General features: G+C 38.9%; 1 protein-coding gene across 4 annotated transcripts in view; it reads right to left on the bottom strand.

The window, feature by feature from the left end:
• LOC105466980 (diaphanous related formin 1) overlaps window positions 1-24102 on the bottom strand; it is a 106195-nt gene that overhangs the window by 35135 nt on the left and 46958 nt on the right. For all 4 annotated transcript variants that reach the window (XM_071098274.1, XM_071098275.1, XM_071098276.1 and 1 more), the window contains one exon: window positions 23456-23570. In XM_071098274.1, coding sequence (XP_070954375.1) covers window positions 23456-23570 — 115 coding nt within the window. The remainder of the gene's footprint in view (window positions 1-23455; window positions 23571-24102) is intronic.

Raw genomic sequence — 24102 nt, 5'->3', positions numbered from 1 at the left:
ATGCTAGATAATTCTAGAGGGTAGTAAAATTATAATTTGTATTAGACTATAATAAGTCAAGTACATATACTGTAATTTCTAAGGTACTCACTAGGAAGATAGTAAAAAGGTATATAACAATAAGGGAAATGTGAAATAATATGGTTCTAAATTAATCCGTAAGAGGACAAAAACAGAAAAAAGAACATAAATGATGAAAATCAAACAGAAAACAAATAGAAATAGGGTATATATCAACACAAATGGATTAAATATATGAAAAGACTAGAACTGTCAGACTGGAGTTACAAAACATACTTACAAAGTATGTGCTGCTTATAAGGGACACACCCTAAAGACACAGATATGTTGAGGTTAAAATAGTGGAAGAAGACACACTCATCAAAAGAACAATAATCAAGAGAAAACTGGTGTAGTTATAATACTAATATCAGACAGAGATATCTCTAATAACTGGCATGATACATACATTTCATAATATAGGGTCAATCCTTGAGGAAAATACAATAATTCTTAAATCTAAAAATATGCAATAATTTAGTTTTAAAATATATAAAGTTAAAAATTGAGTGAACTAAAGGCAGAAAAAGACAAGTCCATAACAACAGCGGAAGAATTAATACCCTTCACACAATACTAATAAAACAAGCAGATAAAAACTTGGAAAGGATATAGAAAATCTGAACATACCTAACGTTGACATGTTAGAACAATGTACCCAATAATATCTTTTTTCACATGCATACAGCATATTTGCCAAAGTTTACCATATACGGGTAAAAGCAAGCCTCAACAAATTTCAAAGGATAGAAATAACTCGAAGTACTAAGCTATCAGTAAAAAGATAACCAAAAAATACCCAATTATTTGGATATTAAGCAAATATATAAATAACTCTGGAGTTAGGTAAGATATCACAACAGAAACAAAAAAATATTTTGAATGGAACGAAAGCAACACATCATATGAAACAAATGGAACTCATAAAAAGCACAAAATAAGATGGTAGATTTAAACCCCAGTATTTCAGTAATTACATTAAATGTAAACAGACTACATACTCTGTATTGGTTAAGACCAATAGTGCCAAGTGGGTTAAAACACAAGAGTCCAAGTATATGCTGGTTATGAGAAACATCCAGAGCAAGGATACAGAAAGGAAGAAAAAGTATAGCTATACCAGGCAAATTATAACTAAAAGAAAGTTGCCCAAGTTGCATTCATATCAGATGAAAATAGTCTTTAAGGCAACAAAAAGCAGTATAGAAGATAAAGAGGGACCTTCTATACTGATTAAAAAAAAAAAAAAAGTTTAGTTCATCAGCAAAATGTAAGATTTTTAAATTTGTACGCACCTAATAACATTATCTTAAGATATATAAAGCACCAAAAATGCATAACCTGAATCTAATCATGAGGACACATGAGACAAATCCAAACTGATGGACACATTAAGGTCACAAAAGGAAGACTAAGGAACTATAACGAAGAGTCTGACTTCATTTTTTGATGTTTAACGGCTGACAGCTTACCTCTTCCTCTTTCTCTTATGTCCTATATCTGGACATAAGCCAGATGTAAACCTCACCTCTTCTTCTTTCTCCTATGTCCCTTATCCGGGCAAGGTGATATGAAAGTCTAGATGTTCCTTCTTAGGGAACCAGCAAGAAATCCAAACTAGGCAAAGTCTGCTCTCACACAGGAACTCTTACCCCAGCCCAAGTCCCTAACCACAATAAAAGCCCAAACCAATCTCCTTTCCTTGTTCTTTCTTTTCTTTTCTTTTTTTTCGAGACAGAGTCTCACTCTATTGCCCAGGCTGCAGTGCAGTGGTGCAATCTCAGCTCACCTCCACCTCCCAGGCTCAAGAAATCCTTCTGCCTCAGCCTCCTGAGTAGCTGGGAATACAGGTACACACCACCATGCCCAGCTATCCTTTCCTTGTTCTCTAAAGCCATTTCAAACCTGCTTGAGAGGACTGCCCTGCTCTCCTGGACCTCAGTTATGTAAGTTAATAAACCTTTTCACACCCTCTTGTTATGCATGTGACACCAATAGTCTTAACATCCAAACCAAATTTTATGTGGGGGTCTATAATGCCTTTGCGGGTGACCACAACAGGAACTGTTCCCAATTAAATGAGACTAAAGATAAAAGACAAATGAATGCAGTGCACGATCCAGGACTTTTTCCTACAAAGGACATTATTGTGACAATTGGCAAAACCTGAAGAAAGTCTGTAGATTAAATAATAGTATTGTATTTATGTTAATTTTCTAACTTTGACAATTCCATACTGCGTTTATGGACCTGCTATTAGAAAACACACACTCGGCCGGGCTCAGTGGCTTATATATCCCAGTACTTTGGAAGGCCAAGGAGGAAGGATCACTTGAGACCAAGAGTTCAAGAAGAGCCTGGGCAACATAGTGAGACCACATCTCTACCAAAAATACAAATCAAAAAATTAGCCAGGTGTGGTGGCACACACCTGTAGTCCCAGCTACTCAGAAGGCTGAGGTGAAAGGACTGCTTGTGCCAGGGAGTTCAAGGTTGCAGTGCTACCACACTCCAGCCTGGGCAACAGAGCAAGATCCTGTCTCTCAAAACAAACCAAACAAACAAAAAAGGCATCGTGTCTAACTTACCCTCAAAGAGTTCAATAAAAAATACTATACTCACATACACATACATACATAACACAGAAAGAGAGGGAAAAGGGTAAGACAAAGGTAAAATATTAACAGTTGAGGAATGTGGTCAAGTAAATGCAGGAATTTTTTGTACTATTCTAGCAGCTTTTCTGTATGTCTAAAATTATGTCAATATAAAAAAAAAAAGAAAAATATGAAATAAAACCAAATAGAACTACAGTGCCAACTCTACAAAGTGAGATATTTTGACTACTTTTCTCAGTAACTGATAAAACAAATAGAATACAGAAAATTTAAACACAATTAACAGACAGGAACAAATGGAGACATACAAAACACTTCACATAACTGAAGACCGCACACATGTTCTTTTAGTGCACACAGAACATTTATAATATTTGGCAATATTCCGAGCCATAAAGCAAAACTCTACAAATTTCCAAAGACTGAAATCACAAGAGCACTTACCAGAATGCAATTAGCTGGAAATTAACAAGAAATACAAAAAATCCTGAAAACTCCATGTGGTAGACAGAATAACGGTCCTCCAAAGATGTCCACATTTTAATTCCCAGACTCTATGAATATTGAACAACCTTATGTAGCAGAAGAGACTTTGCAGGCATGATTTAATTAAGGATCTTGAGATGACAGGATTAATCTGGATTATCTGGGTAGGCTCAGTATAATCACAAGTTGGTTTTCTTTTTATTATTTTATTTATTTATTTATTTATTTATTTATTTTATTTATTTATTTTGGTAGTAGAATTGCAGTCCTACTTGGTCGCCCAGGCTGGAGAGCAGTGGCGCAATCAGAGCTCACTACAGTCTTAAATTCCTGGGCTCAAGCGATCCTCTTGCCTCAACCTCCTGAGCTGTTGGGACTACAGGCACATGCCACCACACTTAGCTACAAGGATTCTTGTAAGAAGGCGATATGACGACCAGAGTCAGAGAGGAGATGTGATGACAGAAGCAGAGGTCAGAGAAAAAGATTCGAAGATGCTATGCTGCTGGCTTTAAAGACTGAGGAAGGGACCACAAGCCAAGGCATCTGGGCAGCCGTTAGACACTGGAAAAGGTAAGGCAATAGATTCTTTTTTAGAGTCTCTAGAAGGAATACAGCCCTACCAACATTTTGATTTTAGAAATTCTGGCCTTCAGAACTGTAAGATAATAAATTTGCATTGTTTTAAGTCACTAAATTTGTGGTAATTTGTTATAGTAACAACAGGAAACTAATACACTCCATATATATGGAAATTAAGTACTTCAAATCTGATGTGTCCTTATAAAGAAGAGGAAATCTGGACACACAAGGAGACACAAGGAATGCGCACAGAGAAGAAAAAACCACACGAGGACACAGCAAGATGGCAACCATCTGCAAGAGAAGGCGAGAGGCCTCAGAAGAAATTAAACTTGCTAACACCTTAATCTTGGATTTCAAGCCTCCAGAACTGTGAGAAATAAATTTCTCTTGTTTAAGCTACTCAGTCTGTGGTACTTTCTACGGCAGCCCTAGCAAATGAATACACTTCCTATCAAGACTTAAGGGATGTGAGCCAGGTATGGTGGCTGACACCTGTAATCCCAGCACTTTGGGAGGCTGGCGCGGGCATATCACTTGAGGTCAGGAGTTCGAGACCAGCCTAGCCAACATGGTGAAATAACCCTGTGTCTACTAAAAATACAAAACTTAGCCAGGTGTCATGGCACATGCCTGTAATCCCAACTACTTGGGAGGCTGACGCAGAAGAATTGCTTGAACCCAGGAGGTGGAGGTTGCAGTGCGCCAAGATCCCACCACTGCACTCCAGCCTGGGTGACAGGCTTTTTTTGACCGTCTCAAAAAAACAACTTAAAGGATGTGTCCGAAACAACAATTTAAACAAAAACAGTCTCAACCGGGCATGGTGGTTCACGCCTGTAATCCCAGCACTTTGGGAGTCCGAGGCGGGCTGATCGCCTAAAGTCAGGAGTTCGAGACCAACCTGCCCAACATGGTGAAACCCCATCTCTACTAAAAATACAAAAAATTAGCCAGGTATGGTGGCGGGCACCTAGAATTCCAGCTACTCAGGAGGCTAAAGCAGGAGAATCGCTTGTATCCGGGAGGCGGAGGCTGCAGTGAGCTGAGATCGCACCACTGCACTCCAGCCAGGGTGATAAGAGCAAAACTCTGTCTCACCACCCCCCCCCCAAAAACCAAAAAAAACCCTCTAGTCTCAAATGCACATACAATGGGGAAAAAAGACTAAAATCTAAAGAGGTAAATACCTATTAAAAAATTAGAATAAGAACAATAAAATAAACCAAAAGAAAAATTTAAAGATATAGACAAGAACAGAAATTAGTGAAATCTGTAGCAAAGCGGATTCACAAAGCCAACAGTTTTGGCTTAAAACAAAATTTTTTAGGACTAGTAAATTCAGTATTTTAAAACAAGAAAGAAAAAGAGAGAAATCAGGCATAAGTCACTAACATCAGAAACAAAATATAGGACTGAACTAAATATGGCTCAGGCTCAAGCATTAAGAGGAATAGTATCAGCTGGGTGCGGTGGCTCATGCCTGTAATCCCAGCACTTTGGGAGGCCAAGGCGGGAGGATCACGAGGTCAGGAGATTGAGAACATCCTGGCTAACACAGTGAAGCCCTGTCCCTACTAAAAAAATACAAAAAACTAGCCGGGCGTAGTGGCAGGCGCCTGTAGTCCCAGCTACTCAGGAGGCTGAGGCAGGAGAATGGCGTGAACCCGGGAGGCAGAGCTTGCAGTGAGCCGAGATTGTGCCACTGCACTCCAGCCTGGGCAACAGAGTGAGACTCCGTCTCAAAAAAAAAAAAAAAAAAAAAGAGGAATAATACCAGGCAGGGCGCAGTGGCTCACGCCTGTAATCCCAGCATTTTGGGAGGCTGAGGCAGGCAGATCACCTGAGGTTGGGAGTTCGAGACCAGCCTGACCAACATGGTGAAACCCAGTCTCTACTAAAAATACAAAATTAGCCGGGCATAGTGGTGCATGCCTGTAATCCCAGCTACTCGGGAGGCTGAGACAGGAGAATCGCCTGAACCTGAGAGGCAGAGGTTGCAGTGAGCTGAGATCGTGCCATTGCACTCTAGCCTGGGTAACAAGAGCAAAACTCTATCTTAAAAAAAAAAAGGGAATAATGTCATACAAAGTATGTCTGCAAATTTAGATAAAATTGATAAATTTCCAGAAAAATATAACACATCAAAACTTACCCAATAAGAGAAAACCAGTCCTATAAACATAAAAGAATTAAATCAGTGATCAAAAATTTCTTTAGAGACCCAGATGACTTCACCAGCTATTATTTCAAACACCCAAGGAATAAATAATTCCACCAATTTTATGCCAAAAATTTTCCCACAGAATAGAAGTATATTTTCTCAACTCATGTTGTGAGGCTAGCATAACTTCACTATTAAAATGTGAAAGAACAGTATCAAAAAAATCATAGGTACTTTCACTCATAAACATAGGCACAAAATTCCTAATAGCAAAGTGAATTAAGGAGTATAAGATAAAAAGAATAACAGATCACGTCCAAGTTAACTTTGTTTTAGGAATACAAAATCGGCATAACAGAAATCAGTTAATATGCTTCACCACAATTACAGATTAAAGGAGAAAATTATATGATCGTCATCTCAACAATACAAAAAAAAAATGACCAAATTTAATATCCATTCAGAATAAATAGTCTTAGCATACTAGAAATAGAAGAAATTTCTTTGACAAACTGTATATATATCAAAAGCTACAGGCAAAACCCTTCAGGACAGTGGATACTGTGAGTTGGGGTGGAGGTTCAGTTGTAACTGGAAGGGGGCATAAAAAAGGGAATCTTGGTCTCAGACCTTGATTACATAAATGTAAATTTCCTTTTTAATTTTTTGAAATTTAATGCTGCATAATGAGTTGTACACTTCGACCTGAAATAAAGAAGAACTAAGATACACACACACATCACCCTCTGATTACAACCATGTAAATGCTATATATACATCACAGGCAAAGACTACAAGGGAATATGAACAAATTAAAACAGTTTGATTTGTTAACATAGTGTGATAATGTAACTGTGTAAATTTTAAAAACTGTCACCAACCAGGAAACTGTGAGAAAGGCAAGATTGATATGGCTCAGGGCACCATCTATTGTATTTTCATATCCTTAGACAGGTAGGCCTGGTTCAACTTTGACGGTGGGTTGGGAAGAACTCCCACTGACAACCAGTAGTAAAGACAGGGAGTCAAATGTAGAACCCATAGAATGGTTCCACTTGCCGCCTTCCCAGCCTTCTTACAGGAATGGTGCACTAATTAATCATCCAGATATTAAAGCACCTAATATACAACCTTATCAATGCTTGGGTTCCAGCCCCCATTTTCACAAGAGCAAAGATGAGGAGTCCAGAACAAAGGCCTCCTGCTGTCCCTCATCCTAAAAACAACATCAAGGGCTGAGTAATTTCAATTTACAGAATTGTGTGAAATAAGGGACCAAAATAGGTGGGTATAGATAGCACCTTAGCACAAAGGAAAAGAGGAAAATTTTATCTGCAAAGGCTGTGACTCTCAACAGACAATAGTAGAAAAGAGAGACCCTTACACCTAGCTATGTGGTTAAAAAGTGGCTGTGCCAGGTTCCGTACTTCTAGCTGCTACAATCCTGACCTTTACAGCAGATTCTAAACCCTTTGCTAGTGGGAACTAGAACTTCCAAACTAGACATGGGGCCAATCTAGTCTCCACAGACCAGACTCTATGAGTGTCCTGCCAGCCTTGCCAAGAAGCCAGACCCTGCTAATTCCCTTCTATTATCTGTGCCCTCCCTTGGACAAGGGAATAGACTGCTTGCTGTGGCTGCTAAAGTCAGAGTCACTGACCCATTTCAGAAGGGGGAGAAGAATATTAAGCAAGAACTTTCATCTGATCATTTGCATCTAAGTCAGTCTCAGGGAGTATCTCCAAAAAGGTCAAGGGGAGGAGTAGCGATATTATAATCCTGAAGCCATAAAGGACTTTTCACCACATCCCCCCCACCCCAAAACAGTATTATACTTTTTCTTTCTGTAAAAGTCCGTGAAATGCTCTTAATTCATTGAGTCTTACCAAGGAGAAAGCTGCTACTTAAGTAAAAAAAGTATTTGGGAAAAAAAAGCTAATACTCTAGAATCACCATAGGGATGCAGCTATTAAACAGTGGCCAAACACAGTTGTCCCAACGCTTAAAAGCTCTCCTTTAATTCTTAGAACAGGTAAGGTCCACTTCTATGACCATGTACTCTGTTGAAGGCAGTGTGCAAACTTTTGTCAAGACTTTGGGTAACTGATTATCACGTCAGGAGAAAAGTTAAGAGTCCAGTCCTTTCTCCCTCTGAAGGTGGCAGGGCATTGCTCCTTCACTTTGTCTCCAATAGCTTCTGGGGGAAATCCTAAAGAAGAGAGGCTCTGCTCTGGCAAGAAGGGAAGTGTGGCTTTGCATCTTCTCAGTCCCAATCTGAGAGATCTTTTTATTATTTATTTATTTATTTATTTATTAAAATGGAGTCTCACTCTGTCACCCAGGCTGGAGTGCAGTGGTGCAATCTTGGCTCACCACAAACTCCGCCTCCCGGGTTCAAGCGATTCTCCTGCCTCAGCCTCCCGAGTAGCTGGATTACAGGCGCGCGCCACCAGGCCGAGCTAATTTTTGTATTTTTAGTACAGATGAGGTTTCGCCATATTGGCCAGGCTGGTCTCGAACTCCCAACCTCATGTGATCTGCCTGCCTTGGCCTCCCAAAGCGCTGGGATTACAGGCGTGAGCCACCGCGCCCGGCAGATATCTTCTTTTTAAAATAAATTAAGTCTATAAATAAATTGCCAAATAAAAAATAAAAGGGAGACAGCACAAGAGAGAACCTATAGAGACATCAACCAACTGCAATGTGCAGACTTTATTTGGCTCTGATTCAAATGAACTATTAAAAAAAAAAAACAACTATCATAAGATAATTTGCAAAATTTAACACTAACAGGCTATCTGATATTAAAGAATTTTTTAGATGTGATAATGGCAGTAATTATCTTCTTTTAAAAGTCCTAATTTTTTTGACACACATTCTGAACTACTTAAGGATTAAATAATATGAACAAGGATACATGTAAAAAAAATGGGTGGCAAGGACAAAGTTGATACAGGTATATGAAACAAGACTGGCTGTTAATAAGTTTTTTAAACGGGTGATGGACACAGGGGTGTTCATTCTAGTCTCTTTACATATATGTGTGTATGTATGTGTGCATTTTTTTGTTTCAAAAATAAAATTAAAAGAAAAAATTCAAGATCATTTCCCTTGAGTCATCGGGGCATTTGATTCTTCCCAGACAGCTGAGTAAAAGGGGTACCTTTTCCTCTTCTTTATTTGGGGTTATCTTTTCTTCTTATCTGATCCTACAATTAAGAATACTGCCCTAAACATCTCTGTAGCAAAAACACCTAAACCCAGGCTTACAGTCTAGATGAGGCAGAGGGGATGCCCTGGCCTGCTGCCTCAAAAGCTAGCACCCTGTCACTGTTAGTAGGTGTCCAGCAGCCAAACCATTTTGCTCTGTGCTCTGCTGGTAGGGACTTGCCGCATCGATTGTTCAGGATGCAGGCAGCCTGCAGCAAGGTGTGTCCCTGATGAGCAACTGCTGAGTAAAAGAGTACGTAGCTGTGCCTCAGCCAGTCTCCCTCCCTCTGCAAACCAGACTCCTCCTTTGCCTAACTCTTTTTTTTTTTTTTTCCTGCGTCACAAATACAAAATGGAGTTAGCTGGGAGCAAAAACAATCTGTCTAAAATGGCTGAATGCAGTAGGGAGTGCCAGACAGTAAAGTGAAGGGAAAGGGCACCCCCTGGCGTCCAAGACAGGGAGCCTATTTTATGTTCTTCACTACTTTTGCATGTCAAACCAATCAGTCCTACAGAGTTCAAGTTAATTTTGTCACAAATCTTGATATTGAACTCTAAAATTCAAAGAATAGAAACTGAGGCACAAGAAGGGAAAATAATTTTCAGTCTCTAAAGACAAAGGGCACAAGTCAACAGCCCTGAGTCCCAGTTACTGCTTGGTTATGATCAGTAATAGTTTCTAGGAGACAACAGAACGGAAGGGAGGTCCTTTTATAGTACATGATTCCCCAGCTTCAATAATGGACTAATGACCCCCGGAATCCCACCGCTATAGCCTTCACTTCCCCAGGAATTCCTGTTGCAGGCATCTCTCAATGAAGACCACAAACAGGAAATGGAGGAGTGGGGAGTTGCCTGACATCCTGGAAACTATGTTCTTAAGAACTGCAGGTGGGAGTAAGTAAGTGGGATAGAAAAATGGGCTTTTCAAAAACACTGTTGAGAACACAGACTGACTCTAAAGCCAGTTATATCCACAGGGCTGGAAGACAGGCTGAGCTATAATGCAGCTCCACCTAACCTCACTCACTTACTCAGGACCAACACCTTACTTGTTCTGCCCAAGATAAAGCCTGCAGCATTTGTACCTATTCTACAGGGAACACCCTCCATTATCTTTATCTGATGCTACACCTCCCTTGAGTAAGCCAAGTACCTATGACAAAAAAGAACATGTAAGAAAGGTGGAAAAAACAGAAACATCTGGAAAAACTTGTGGGTACAAGTCATTAATGGTTGCCACTACTTAAAGGAGGCTGCACAAATATGCCAGTTTATCCAACGTCTCTAAAGATAATGGCAACACATACAACACAGGTACACAAAAATCACAAGATGTTAAAAAATATATATATAGCATCACTGTATTTTTCTCTGAAGAAATAGGGTCTTTGTGGAAGAATCCTAGATTTCTCAGGCATATGTGAAAGATCAGAACACTTAATAATCTCTCTAGGAAATAACTTCCCGTGAGGGTAACATAGCTATAAAATTTCCAAGTTCACCTAGCATACAATAAGCCATGTCTATTAAGCACTACATCAACTCTCTAATTCTGGGAAGAGGAGAGAGTAAGAGGGTCCCATCAGGTGTTAATGTCAGAAGCTGCCCAGATGCAGGACTTCTAATTTATATTCTTCATGGTTGTAATACACATAAGGGATAGATTCAGCACTTTAAAACAATCACTAAGCTATACATTATAGATGGAAAAAATATGCCAACCGAATAGCAGTTATCCCTGCCCAAAGGTAACCATATCACTGATATCTTGGCCAAAATATACAACTATCTGCAAAATCCCACAGAACTAGACCATCACAGATGTGCAAGCTGTAAGGAGGGATAGGGCAAACTGGCATTAATGAACAAACCTAAAGGACAAGAACAGAGCCAGACAGAAGCCCAAAGGAAGAACCAGATGCTGAGAATTACAAAGAAGGGGACAGATCTAAGTCTGGAAGGGTAGCAGAAAAACAGTATTAAAAACCTGGGCACTTCACCAAGCACTTGGTCTTTCCAATAATATAGTCATTGAGTTTCCCACAGATACTTTCCCAGCACACCCAGGATGGTGACTCAATTAGGGAGTGCTAAAAAGAGGTCTGCTTCTGGGATGTGGGTGTGGAGGGACTAGAAGGACAGGCACTATCCCAAGCAAGGACTCAGGTATGTCAGCAGAGAGATATGACAAGTTTATGCAAGGAAACAATAGCCTAGAAGGCAGAAGAAAAAGCATTAAAATAAGATACTAGGAATAAAACTCTTCTCCTGGATTAAAAAATGTTTTATTATGGGAAAAATTAAACTTACAAAAACAGAACAATTAATCCCCACGTATACATCACTCAGTTTAAACAGTTATTCACTGGTGACCAATTCTGTTTCATCTATACCTCCACACACTTCTAAATCCCAAATATGATCCGCAATTATTTCTGTACGCATCTCTAAAAGATGATGACTTTTTAAAAAATGCGAAGAAACCATGATGACACTAATTTTCAGTTGTCTCAAATGTCAAGTGTTTTGTATAGTTCATTTGGTTGGATCGAGATCTAAATAAGTTCCATATACTGTACTGGTTGATAAAATTTAAAATTCTCTCTTAATCTTTATGTTCCTTTCCATCTCATTTTTTCCCCTGAAATTTATTTGATGAAGAAATCAGGTCACTAATCACCGGTAAAAAGCAAGAAGCACTAGCACATCAGTGACTTTACACAGTCAGTCACTGGAAGCAAGCACCTGAGGTTTCTCTCAACATGTCTGTGTTCTTGCCACTCTCTTTCACTAAGTGCTGGATTCTGAGTCCAACATATCTAGGCTCAAATTCTGGCTTGGTGTTTACTTGCTATAGAATCTTAATAAGCAAAGGACATGTTAATTCTCTATTTTATATCTCTCAGTTATAAAACAAAGGTAATACCAATTACGCATTATGGAAATAATGTTTTGATAATTGGAAATAATAGGTGATAATTCCCTGTCATAAATCTGGCATTAAATAGGTATTCATAATTTAAGACTGAATGAGAAGGCAAAGTACCTTCATCTTTTTTTTAGGTGCTCCAGATCAGTTTTAATATCTGCTGTGTCTCACCCACGCTAATCTAAATAAATACTGAGTAAACTGCAGATTTCTAAACCATTCTCCATAACAAAGGGTGCTAGAAATACCCTCTGTTTTATTCAGGGTTGGGAAGGGAAGTAACAGGGCAAGCGCAGAACAAAGAGAACAGATGGAATAAACACCCAGCCCCCAGCCTGAGCCTGCAGAGACAGCTGCTGGTTTTCGTCATACTGCTGTTTTTTTCCCTTCTTTGTTCCTGAGGTGGAAGCCAGGAAAGGGTGGGGAAAGAGGAGGGGGGAAGGGGTGGAGATGGGAGGGCCGCCATCTCTGTTACTGAAAGTCACCTGATCTTCTCCTCCAATCCCTAGTCTCTGACCTCACCATCTGGAACCTGAGCCAAAATAGCTCAACTGCGCTCACTCCGTGGCCGAAAAGAAAAATGCAAGCAGAATAGGAAAAACGGGAAATTCCTGGGAAGGATTTTTGCAGTTTTTCCTGCTAAGAGAAATGCAAACACACACACAGGAGAGTGCCGTATCTTCCCATATTAATAGATCTAAAAGAAGAAATCACTGGCTCTAACAAGAGTTGGGATTATTATAGGATCAGGAGTTAAGAATGGTACCATCCCATCTTGCAGAAATGGGGTTACCAGTGCCCTTCTGTTATATCACTGGGGTCCCTTGCGGTACTTAGAAGTGAAAAGTTGTTTTTTTTTTTTTTTTATATTGGAATCTGTTTTTTTAAAAAGAAACTGTTAAGAGTGAAGTAAAGGATGCTGTTACTTGCTTTATAGAACTGAATGCTAGTACTTGGCTTGGCAGACGAAATCTCAGGTCCAAGTACTTTTAGAAATCTAAAAGTGCTCTAGAATCTTCTCCAAGCATCTCAGACACTGAAATTTCCTTTTTAACCCTGTGTCTTTTTCATTATAAAAATATAACCACATTATAGAAAAATTAAATGTAGTACCCTAACAAAATCTGTTACAGTATTCTAGTATATTCCCTTCTAATCTTTTACTAATGCATTTCTTTTTAATATGAAACAATTGTAATAAGGTGTACATAACTTGTTTCCTGCTTTTCCCACCGAACACTGAATAACAAGCATTCTTCCACACTGCTCCAAAGGCAATGGGAAGGAGTTCTAATACATGGAACAGTTACAGGACACCAAGTTCTAGAGCAATTAATCTGCAGAACAAAAACTGAAATGGAAGCAAGAAAAAAAGTAGGGTAGGCCACTCCTTTCCTTTAAAGACTTTTAGAGAGCTGCATCCCTTTGCTAGCAGTACAAAGATCTCCTCCTGTTCAAGTATCACACTTAAGTGAAGTCTGGAAGGGCCCCTGGCTGAACTTTGCAAGTCTCTCTTCCCCACATCATAATGGTTATAAGCTCTAGTGTAAGTGGCCATACATTTACAGAGCTGATGTGGTTAACTAACTCTTCAGTTCATTGTTATGTACGAGTTTTTTTTAGGAAGATCAAAAGGACATGTATACATGCTAAGATGAGGCCAGATCAAATGGGTTACTGTTCAAAAAAAAAAAAGGACAATTATTTCATTACTCCATTTTTGTTTTATTCTTGTGTTCATTATAAAAGTAATGCCTGCTTATTAAACATTTATACCTTTTTAAATGAGGAAAATCTCTGCATACTGATAGGAAGACTCTCCAGGATATAGAAGCAAGGTATAGAAACAGTATAGATAGTATGTTCCTTTTTTTTGCTAAGAGGAAGGACAAGAATCTGTATCAGTATTTGTTTATAACTGCATTTTTAAAGAAAGTCTAAAGGATAATCAAACTAATAAAAATGGTTACCTCTAGAAGGTAGGAGAGGGAGAAGAATGGCATGGATGAATACTAGGGTGGGAATGAGACGTTTTTATACTGTTTCGACTTCTGAACCACTTATGTTATCTAGGCAAAAAAAAAAAAAACAAAAAACAAAAAACAGATAACAGAGAAGCTGAAAGAAAGGCCCCAGAGGAAACATTCCGTGGAGACACCCTTAGTACTCCTCGCAAACTAGCCTGTCTACAACTTTATGTTTGGAGGGAGACTTGTTCAGCATCAGCAGGACAGTTATTTCAGGTCCAACAATTCCCAAATAGTGTAAGATCAAGGGATCCTCAAAACAGTGCCTTTTCCTTAAGGCAACAGTTTTGGGTTCTAGTATGTAGTAAGAGAGCACCGGATCACTCTTATTCACCCCAAACCTTAGTTCTGCTTTGACACTTGTTAGATATCCCATTTCTTCGCCTAAATACATCTCTGATCGCTACCAACTCCAGGTCTCCACAGCAAGAGAATAACCAAACTTGAACAAAAGTTATGCCTGTATAGCTGTAACACTCTTCATCTTGATCTCTACCTCCTCCGGTTTCTCACAACTCCTTCCATGTTGTACAAGCCCCAGTCCAGCACAATACTCTGCCCTAATCATTCTGCTCTCCATCTATCCTCTCCAGCTGAGTCAGTCTCTAAGTGTTTCGGAGCTACTTCATTGACCACAGAGGACTTCTTCAAACTGTCCTTCTAAGATGGCTACTGAGACCTGGTTTAGAAGATGGCAAGAAAAGTGCCTCTGAAATAGTGACTCCAAAATTGACTGCCAAGTCAACAGAAAATGTTGAATTGTTTCCTAATCAATCTCATATGACCTCCATAAAAACAGGGATAATACTTATATAATATCTATTCAGATACAGATATCAAAATATTATTACGAGAACAGGTGAAGAGTGGCTTAATTCACACCATTAACATGCTCCTCATGCAATCCTTATACTAAAGTTTGAGATTTAATGGTATCAACAGACATTTAAGGCTAGGAACTGACTGTAACAACATGTTAGAAGTTTAAGTAATACTGATCCCCCAGCTAGATGGTCTGAGTCTCAGACAATGACATTTAAAAGGATATTTGGTTAGAAATAAAATCTGGAATCCACAGATAATGGCAGATGGTACCTTGGATTTAAAAGATACCATTTCAGTCTACATGTTTCTAGAAAAGAGTAATACAGGCACACACTAAAGTTGGGATGGCTAGAAAGAGGCTCTAAAAATGAGACTAGCTGGGGATAATTAGGAGTTAACATATGACACAATGGGTTGACTTTGACTATGAAAATCTTTCTGCATCAGCATATTCTATCCAAGTTAGACCAGGGGAATTCCCTGAAGAAATGGATTCAGTATATTATCTCTGGCTAGTTATCGATATATAATGTGGATAGGTTCTATTATGTCCTTAAAGTAGTTTTTCACCAGAAACTGAGACAGAGATGGGATTATGAGTGTGTATATAATGAGGCTACAATGAGCTACCAAGCTGATAAAATACAAACCTCTCTTTGAGCCCTCTCAAAAGAAGGCTATGCTTTCATGAAGGTATCAGACTAAAAAACAAAAACTTTTTCCAACCTCTGGACACCAAGAAGAACACTAATATTGTTACTACAGAAAATACTAGCTGCTACAGGACAAGATCCTTTTGCAAAAGGGCAAGCTGTAGCTTTCCGCATAATTTAACTGCTGATCAGTCCTCCAAATAAATTTCCTGACAGGTAGAGGGCAGTATACTAAGCAGCTTGTATTTGGAAAGGACAGAGGTTGCCTCTCTCTAACGTGATGACATCACTACCAAACGCAACAATGACACAGCTAAAATAAAATAGATCCATGTGCCATCTGGTGGCAGAAAGCAGTAAAGCACACTGCTAGAAATAAAATACCAAATTCCCCCGGTTGAGAAGAAAATTAAAATTTATTTATCTGATGATGCAGTACCTTAAATCTCCATCAGTAAGTCTTCTGTGGAAACTACATCAGCAGCCTTCATGCAATAGTTTTAAAGTTTTGCCCCAGTTTAACTCTATACTCCTAAACACTGGTTGTAAGCAAGCAGCAGCTCCTGATGCCTGACCTTTGGTGCACAGAATAAGAGAATGAAACTCAGACCAAAACAAACAAAATAACAAAGGGACTTAGAAGGCTGTCAGAAACAAAAGAAGAGTTTGACATGACAGATAATACCAAAGACAGCTTACTGCAAGGAAAAAAACAAAGTAACAGAACCAGAAGTTTAAAATTGAAAGATATCTTTGAGGTTCATGTATCTCACTTTACAGACAGAGTCAAGGTATGAAAGATAACCTTTGGTGCAATCTTATCAGTGGTTGGACTAAAACAACATATCACTTTTCCCCTACTAGACATTACCACAAATTTTTTTTTATTTTTGATGGAAGTATAAATTGCTACAATCTTGTACCTAGCAACTTGGGCCCAGAAATTTTATTTTTAAGAATTTATTGTGCAGAAGTACAAGTTTGCAAAGACAATTAAAAATGGATGTTTCCTTCAGCATTGCTTGTAATAAAAAAATGGAAAACTTATTTGCATTATATGACAGAATACATCTATGAGAAATAATGACACAGATCTATAAGGACATCGAGATGCTAAAACATGTTAAACAAAATACAAAACAGTATAAAATGTATGAGATCACACCAACTGCATTAAAAAAGAAGTGTGTATACCCTCATATTTCTGTAATTTTGTTTTTAATTCCCTTGCCCCTTTTCCAGTAAAGTTTTATTCAAAAATTTACCACACTTTCTCACTTGAACTAAAGAAGAAAAGGATTTTCCCATTCCTTTATTAGAATAGCATATGCATATAAAAAGTATGATTTAACCACAGTCACTCTGGGGGAGGACACCTTTTTATCTTGTATTTCCAGTGTATTCTACATATTTGTTAAAATGAAGATAACAAATTAGTCCAGGAACTGGCTTTAGACAGGACCATGGTAACAGAGGAAGACAGAAGGTAGGTAAAAGTAATGATGGGAAGTCTCTGGAAGTTCCTTTTCTGATTGCTTCAATTTTGTCAGTGAAGCAGAAAGAAAACATCTTCAACTGGGAATGAGGATGAGGGAGGTTTGGGCTGTTGAGGAGGAAAAAAAAAAGGTATGAAATAACCTTTAGGAGAGCAGGAAATTCAATGAATTCATAATGCTTAAAATATGATTGCCTGGCAGTATCAAGGGCCAAGCAACTTCACAAATTAAGCAGAGGAGAGTTGGAAGAAATAACACGCAGTAAGTTAGCAGGAAAAGTGTTTCCTATCCTGAAAGCTAAGAGAATAAAGTCTATCAAAAGAGGGCCCAGTTGCATGGTTTTCTCCAGTCATGTTCAGTTGCACAGCTACAGGAGCAGGACAAAGACAGAAATGGAATTAACCGGGATTGTGGTTTTGCCAATCGAGTATGAAATGAGAGAGGTAATGGAAAAACAAAACCCAAGAGAATGATTGTAATGATAAACCAAGGAATTTTAGCTCAGGGAAAGAGTGAAGTCATTAGAAGGCGAAGGACAGTGAAATGCTGGTAGGACAAATGGATTAGCCGGGCTGGAGGACTGCTGGGGTCAGGATAGCAAAGGGAGTAAGGTAAAAAGACAGAACCTGGGTGGTATGATATGAGATCCGAGAAGTGGGGAATGGGTGAGGTAGGATAGAGGACAAAATCAGTAGAAGAATTCAAGGAACTGAAAGGCCAGAATATTGGTAGGATCATGACCTTTTTGTATAAAAATTCCTAAGAATTAAGTCAGAGCTAGTATTGGAATATAGAAGAGAGTGGATATGAGCCAAGAGCTACATTGGTTGAGAAATGAGGAGTAACATGGGTGTCAGTAGATGAAAACACGAAGAGAGAAAATGGGTGACATAACTTGATGTCATAAGATTTGAAATTGTTGGTTTTTAGGAATTGTTTCCTCTTAGGAAAGAGGCAAAATGATCTGAGAGTGGCAATGAAGAACAAAGATTACATCTACCCCATCTCCAAGTCCACTGGGGTGTGGTCTATGAGAACAAAGAAAAACAACCCCGTGGGCTGGGCGTGGTGGCTCACGCCTGTAATCCCAACACTTTGGGAGGCCAAGGTGGGTGGATCACCTGAGGTGAGGAGTTTAGACCAGCCTGGCCAACATGGTAAAACCCCGTCTCTACTAAAAATACAAAAATTAGCCACGTGTGGTGGCGCGTGCCTGTAATCCCAGCTACTCGGGAGCCTGAGGCAGGAGAACTGCTTGTGACCAGGAGGCAGAGGCTACAGTGAACTGAGAGCTTGCCACTGCACTCCAGTCTGGGCAACAGAGTAAGACTCCATCTCAAAAACCAAACCAAACCAAACCAAACCACACCAAACCAATCCAAACCAAACCACATGAGCAAGCAAAAGGGAAAGCAGTATTGAAGAGAAAACCAGGTTTCCAGTAGAGCAAGGTGAAAAAGGTTTTGCCAGTAATGGACCATGAATTTCAGAGGGTACAGTGGACCAGTTTCAGGAGCTTAGGTGGGATGGGAGGAGACAGAATACGAACCACACAGAACCTTATCGTGATTAAACTATGGGAGATGAAGGATGATCCAGGAGTCTGGGGCTGCCTGTGGTAAGTGACATAAACCAAGATAAATGGCATAATATTAGATCCAGTGGATTAAAAGAAAATGATGATGGAAAGGTTGGGGTGTAGAGGGGTATATGAGGGGCTGGTTTAGGTTCCTTTTTTATACCACTAGTAACAGTGAGATGACAATCTGGAGGAGGTATGGTACTTTTTCCATGTGAAGAACTTCTGGTAACCCCAGATAATAGGCATAGATTTATGTTTTTAAATCACAAGGGACTAGTATCTGATATTACAGAACTTCCTAATTTCTTTGTGCTAGTAGTCTGACCCTACTCAAAACCCAAGAGAAGCTAAGTAATTAAAAGGTAAGAATCCCAACAAGTGTTCACTCGACTAGTACCACTAGTCCTAATCCTACTGACTTGAGTGGAGTAAGGAAATGATGGAACAGACATCCTTCTGCTAAGGGACTCAATGAACAAGGTAGAGCAGGTTGAGCTCTCACAAAATCTTGCTGCTAAAGGTTAAAGCTGCAGAAGCTACAAAAATTCACTAATAAAGATGCAATTGGGTGAGTGCCATCTAGTGGACAGAAGAGAATCACAGGGAAAAAGAAAAAGACCCTTAGATCCTTCATGGGAAAGAATCAGCAGGCTTCCTGCTGAAACCTGAAGCAAAAAAATTATTTCAGGGCAGCAGACAGGAAAACCTATCTGTTATGGCTAACAGTTCTGACTTCTGGAACAGCAGTACTGGACCCACACAGTCAAATGCTAAGTAGAATACTGTTATTTTTTAATAAAATTCTCAGTTCTTAGTGAAGGTCTTACTTTTTAGCCAGAGTTTTTCTAAATTACTGCCATTAAATATTTGCAGAACTGTTCTGATGCTCACAGTTCCCATAACACACCTCTTACTTTAACAAGTCTAATGTTCAATATTGTTTCTGGAAGGAAGGAATAAACCTAAAAATAAAAGTCACTGTACTTAAGACATGAGTTATCATTCACCATGCTATGGTTCAAGAGGTGGTAGTGTAATGATCACATAATCAACAAAAGAGAGTAAGAGAAGAAATACAAAATGAAAAACTAGTTTATCTTGTACATACAAATAATGAGCTGCCTAAGGTTACTATAGCAATGAAAATGCTCGCTTGGAGAAAATGAAACAACAACAACAAAAACAGAAGTTTAACTACTGGACATGTTTCCAAGAAATTCAAAAAGAGTCAACAAAGAGTCCATGATAAAAGACTCCCTGCTGATCACTATAAGGAAAGTGAGAATGTGAAAAAGGACTAGAAGTTTTATGGCACTGCCTATCAAAAGTAAATTCAAAATATTCCCTGGCAGGGAATAAGTTAACTGAGTAAGTAAATTCTTCATTTATGGGAAACAAAGCCTTCAGAAACAAGACACTAATCCTTAAAAGAGAAATAATGTGTAAAAGAATCTGGAGTATAAAATTCTGGGACCAGTTCCTGTCTCTCAGCTCTTCTCTTGTAAAAAGGCACACATATTCTTGAACCATAATGAAGCAGTAACAAGAGACTTTTCACTACAGGAAGCAGATGTGCAGAATGAGGCAGGTGCTTTCTTCAATGCCCATTCTTGGAGGGGCCAGTAGGTATACTGAAGGTTTTAGGTATCAATAGAACATAAGGGGGATACAGGCATGCTTAACAAATAGCAGAGTTGTGTTTAGCAAGCAAGAGAGGAAATAATGCAATATGATGAAAACCTAGTGTCCAAATAGCTTCATCAACACTAGCAATCACCTGGACTGAAATCATCTAAGCAGTGCTTCTACTAGATAAACATGTCTTATTTCTTCAACTGGATTAGTTCTGCTAGAGTTGAATATAGTCAGAATATGCTTTCTCTTTTATAACCCTAAATATCTAGTATCTCACTTACTTTCCCTAATCTATTATTGTTCCCTGTTTTCTACTCAGTCGCTGCCAATTCAAGGACATTGGTGTCTGAGTGAATGAAGTGGTTCCTGAAGGCAGTATATACCCTTTCTTGCAGCTTTTGTCCGGATCTAAGCTTTCAGAGACTCGTAGGGCAAGTACATACACACTTCTGAGAAGTAGAAGGCTAGAGCAAGGACTTTGGAGTCACTCTTTAGGGTCTGAATTCTGGCTCTGACACTTTTTATACAGTTTGGAAAAAGTTATTTAATCTATGTCACTACTTCATCTGGAAGATGAAATATTTACAAGGTTGATAGAGTAGTTATCTATCATTTAATTATATCATCAATATCAAGACTATGAATGACAGACTTGGTAACTGACACTGGCTTCAGTATTCAAACTGAACTGGTTCAATATTCAATTCAGTATTCAAGAATTACTTTTAAAAAGTAGTAAGGATGGCCGGATGTGGTGGCTCACGCCTGTAATCCCAGCACTTTGGGAGGCTGAGGTGGGCAGATCACCTGAGGTCAGGAGTTCAAGACCAGCCTGCCCAACATGGTGAAACCCCATCTCTACAAAAATAAAAAGAATTGGCTGGACATGATGGTCGGTGCCTGTAATCCCAGCTACTTGGGAGGCTGAGGCAGGAAAATCACTTAACCTGGCAGGCGAAGGCTGCAGTGAGCCACGATCACACCACTGCACTCCAGCCTGGGCGACAGAGCGAGACTCTCTCTCAGAAGTAAAAAAAAAAATAGTAGTAAGGATGAAGATCTTTTTCTGAAATATAAATACTAGAGATGTTTAAAGCACTGGAAGTAAAGTATACTTGCTGTGATACTGAGATCTGGGTCTTCTGAGTGCTTGCAATTTTTGAGAGTTTGAAATTCCTTATCTGACATAAATCTAAACTCTAAATAAGAAGCACAAAGATCTCTTACTAAAGTTTTCTTTTTATTGGCCTTTTGTGAATAAGGGGGCCACTTTGGTATTTTAAAAAATACTACTATATCCCAATTCACAATGAGAATATAATGCCAAGGAAGACCACTAAACTGTATAAAACCCAACTAGAATTAATAGGAATACAAATGCACAGAATAAAAGGATGGGGATTGGGGTGGGGGGAGAAAAGAGGCCCAGTCAGTATTCATTTGCAATGGCACTAAGAGTGCAGAGCCCAGACTCAAGAAAGAAACTTATGCCAGAGGCCAACATAGGGATTCCGTGAACTTACAAATTAGAAAATCATTTAATTTTGACTTTGTCAACTAGTCTTTATTGATACACTAATACAGTATATGTGGTTACCATCACAATATTTTAATTAAGAGAGTGGAATTAATCCCGTAGGCTGGACTTTGGCACGGAAGGTGACCGTTTTCTTAGAAGAAAAGGCCATTTTGACCTGAATGATAGGGCAACAAGACAGATCTGAGCATTATGGTCTTATACTCCTAGATACACACACACACTCATATGCAACTAGGGGCCACCAAGGCACCTCGAAATCTGTTAGACTCCTTATTAGAACAAGGTGCTTCCATCAGATCACTTAAGGAAAAAATAAGAATTGCCTGTAAAAGTACTAACTGACTAGGGGGAGGCAGGGAAAATAAATGCTCCAAAGTTGCACTTGATTTTCATCACTAGGGTCATAGTAAGTCTCTAAACAAACAAAACTGCTGGAAGAAGATGAAAATATGAAATTATTGGGTTATAATTATCATTATACATGACAAGATCTTTTAAATACTCTCTCTCTCAGAAGTAACTACAAGTACACTATCACAAGGCAGCACAAAACCATAAGAATTAGGAAGTGAAGAAAGAAGAGAGCAAGGTAGATCAGCTCTTCTAAACTAAAAGGAAACATATGAAGGCTAAAAAACAAAAGCAAGAATTTATATAGAAAAAAATGGACCAGAAGTCAAGACTCCTGGTTCTGATCACATAACCTTGGGAAAGCTACCTAACTGTTCAGAGTATATATATGCTACAGAATGGAGATAATACACATCCTGCCTGTCTCATAAGGCTTCTTTGCATATCAAATAGGGTAATATATGTTAAGGCACTATGAAAATTGTAAAACAGCACAAATGTAAGGTAACAGTATTATTACCTACATTGTCCCTCACCTTCTAAAGAGATTAAGTATGTTGTAGTTTAACGTGAAACAAACTTTCTTCCCTAATAGTTAATGCCAAAGCTACTGGTCCTTTTGAACTCCAGGGGAGGAAAAAAACACCAAAAAACCAAAAAACAAAAAACACCTAGCAAAGACAAGTCAACCCTCAATCTCTGGTCTCAGTTTTCTAATTAGAAATTCCTTTATATCTATTTCATCTTTTTCTCTAATATTCAAGAGACCAAACTAAAAGGCTCTTTTGTATTCTTACCTTTGGAAGCTGCAGGAGCAAAGTGCCAGGAGAGAGAAGGCATCCAATATTGGAAAGAAATGGAAGAAAGGGAATCACATATGGTTCTTTGTTACTATAGACAGTCACTCAGCCACCCAAACTGTTAAGACTCTATCCAACCCTTATTAATTATGTACTTAGAACTGGAAATTGCACGTTAAGGCAATGACAGAATCTGTTCAAAAGTATCATCAAAATGGGCCCAAATCAAGCTCTGTCACTTTAATCTCATATCCCTACAAGTTATACTGATACGAAATACCTACATAAAACAGTTCTCTTTCCCAAACCAAGTAACTCCATAATATTTAATATAAAAACATATTTTCTTTCTTTTGAATGGGAAAACCCACCGGTCTTCCATCCAACGTACCCTTTCTATCCTCACCCAGGGAAAGGAAGGGAATAGGAAACCTAATGAAAAAATATTCTAAGCCCTACACTGGACCTTTGCATGAAAGAGGAAGGTACTCACTCTTGGTCTGGGCAGAGAAGGTAAGGGTAAGTTTGGCAAAAAGTTCATTGTTCTCAAAGCGGTCCTCCTTCACCTTTGTCCAGAAGCAGTCCTGGGAGAGGTCCTCAGCCACAAGCTGTGGATAAAGGCAGGGTGTTAAGAATTAGTAAACTGAGCCCTGTACTTTTCATCCTAGAAAATGGATAAGGCTGTAAAATAGGTGGCTGGCTGATTATCAGCAACGTCTCACTAAAATAAGACTAACTTGAGGCACAGAATAGCTGCAGTGGGATTAGGAGAGGATACTTCCAGTTTATTTGTTAATTGGTGATTATTCAAGAACTAGATTCATATATACTACGTATCCTCCTCCTAACTCCATATCCTCTAGCTTCATAAGCATTAAGTCTTTATTTCAGAGAAGTTTTGCTCATCATCATATTTTTCCCACCAGTTTGGCTAACTGTGCCAAATTTGCTCATTTTATGAGCAAATCCCTAAGGTCCTTTATATTAACTTGGTTTCTAGAAGCAAAAGGCTAACTCAGAATCACAGGCATCTCAAACACATCATGGGAACAATACTGTGCATGCAAATATGGCCTGTGTAGGCCAGGCGTGGTGGCTCACACCTGCAATCCCAGCACTCTGGGAGGCCAAGGTGGGCGT

Source organism: Macaca nemestrina, chromosome 6, assembly GCF_043159975.1.
Source record: "Macaca nemestrina isolate mMacNem1 chromosome 6, mMacNem.hap1, whole genome shotgun sequence".
NCBI classification, from domain to species: domain Eukaryota; kingdom Metazoa; phylum Chordata; class Mammalia; order Primates; family Cercopithecidae; genus Macaca; species Macaca nemestrina.
The sequence above is the reverse complement of the archived record's forward strand: the minus strand, read 5'-3'. Positions and strand labels throughout refer to the sequence as shown.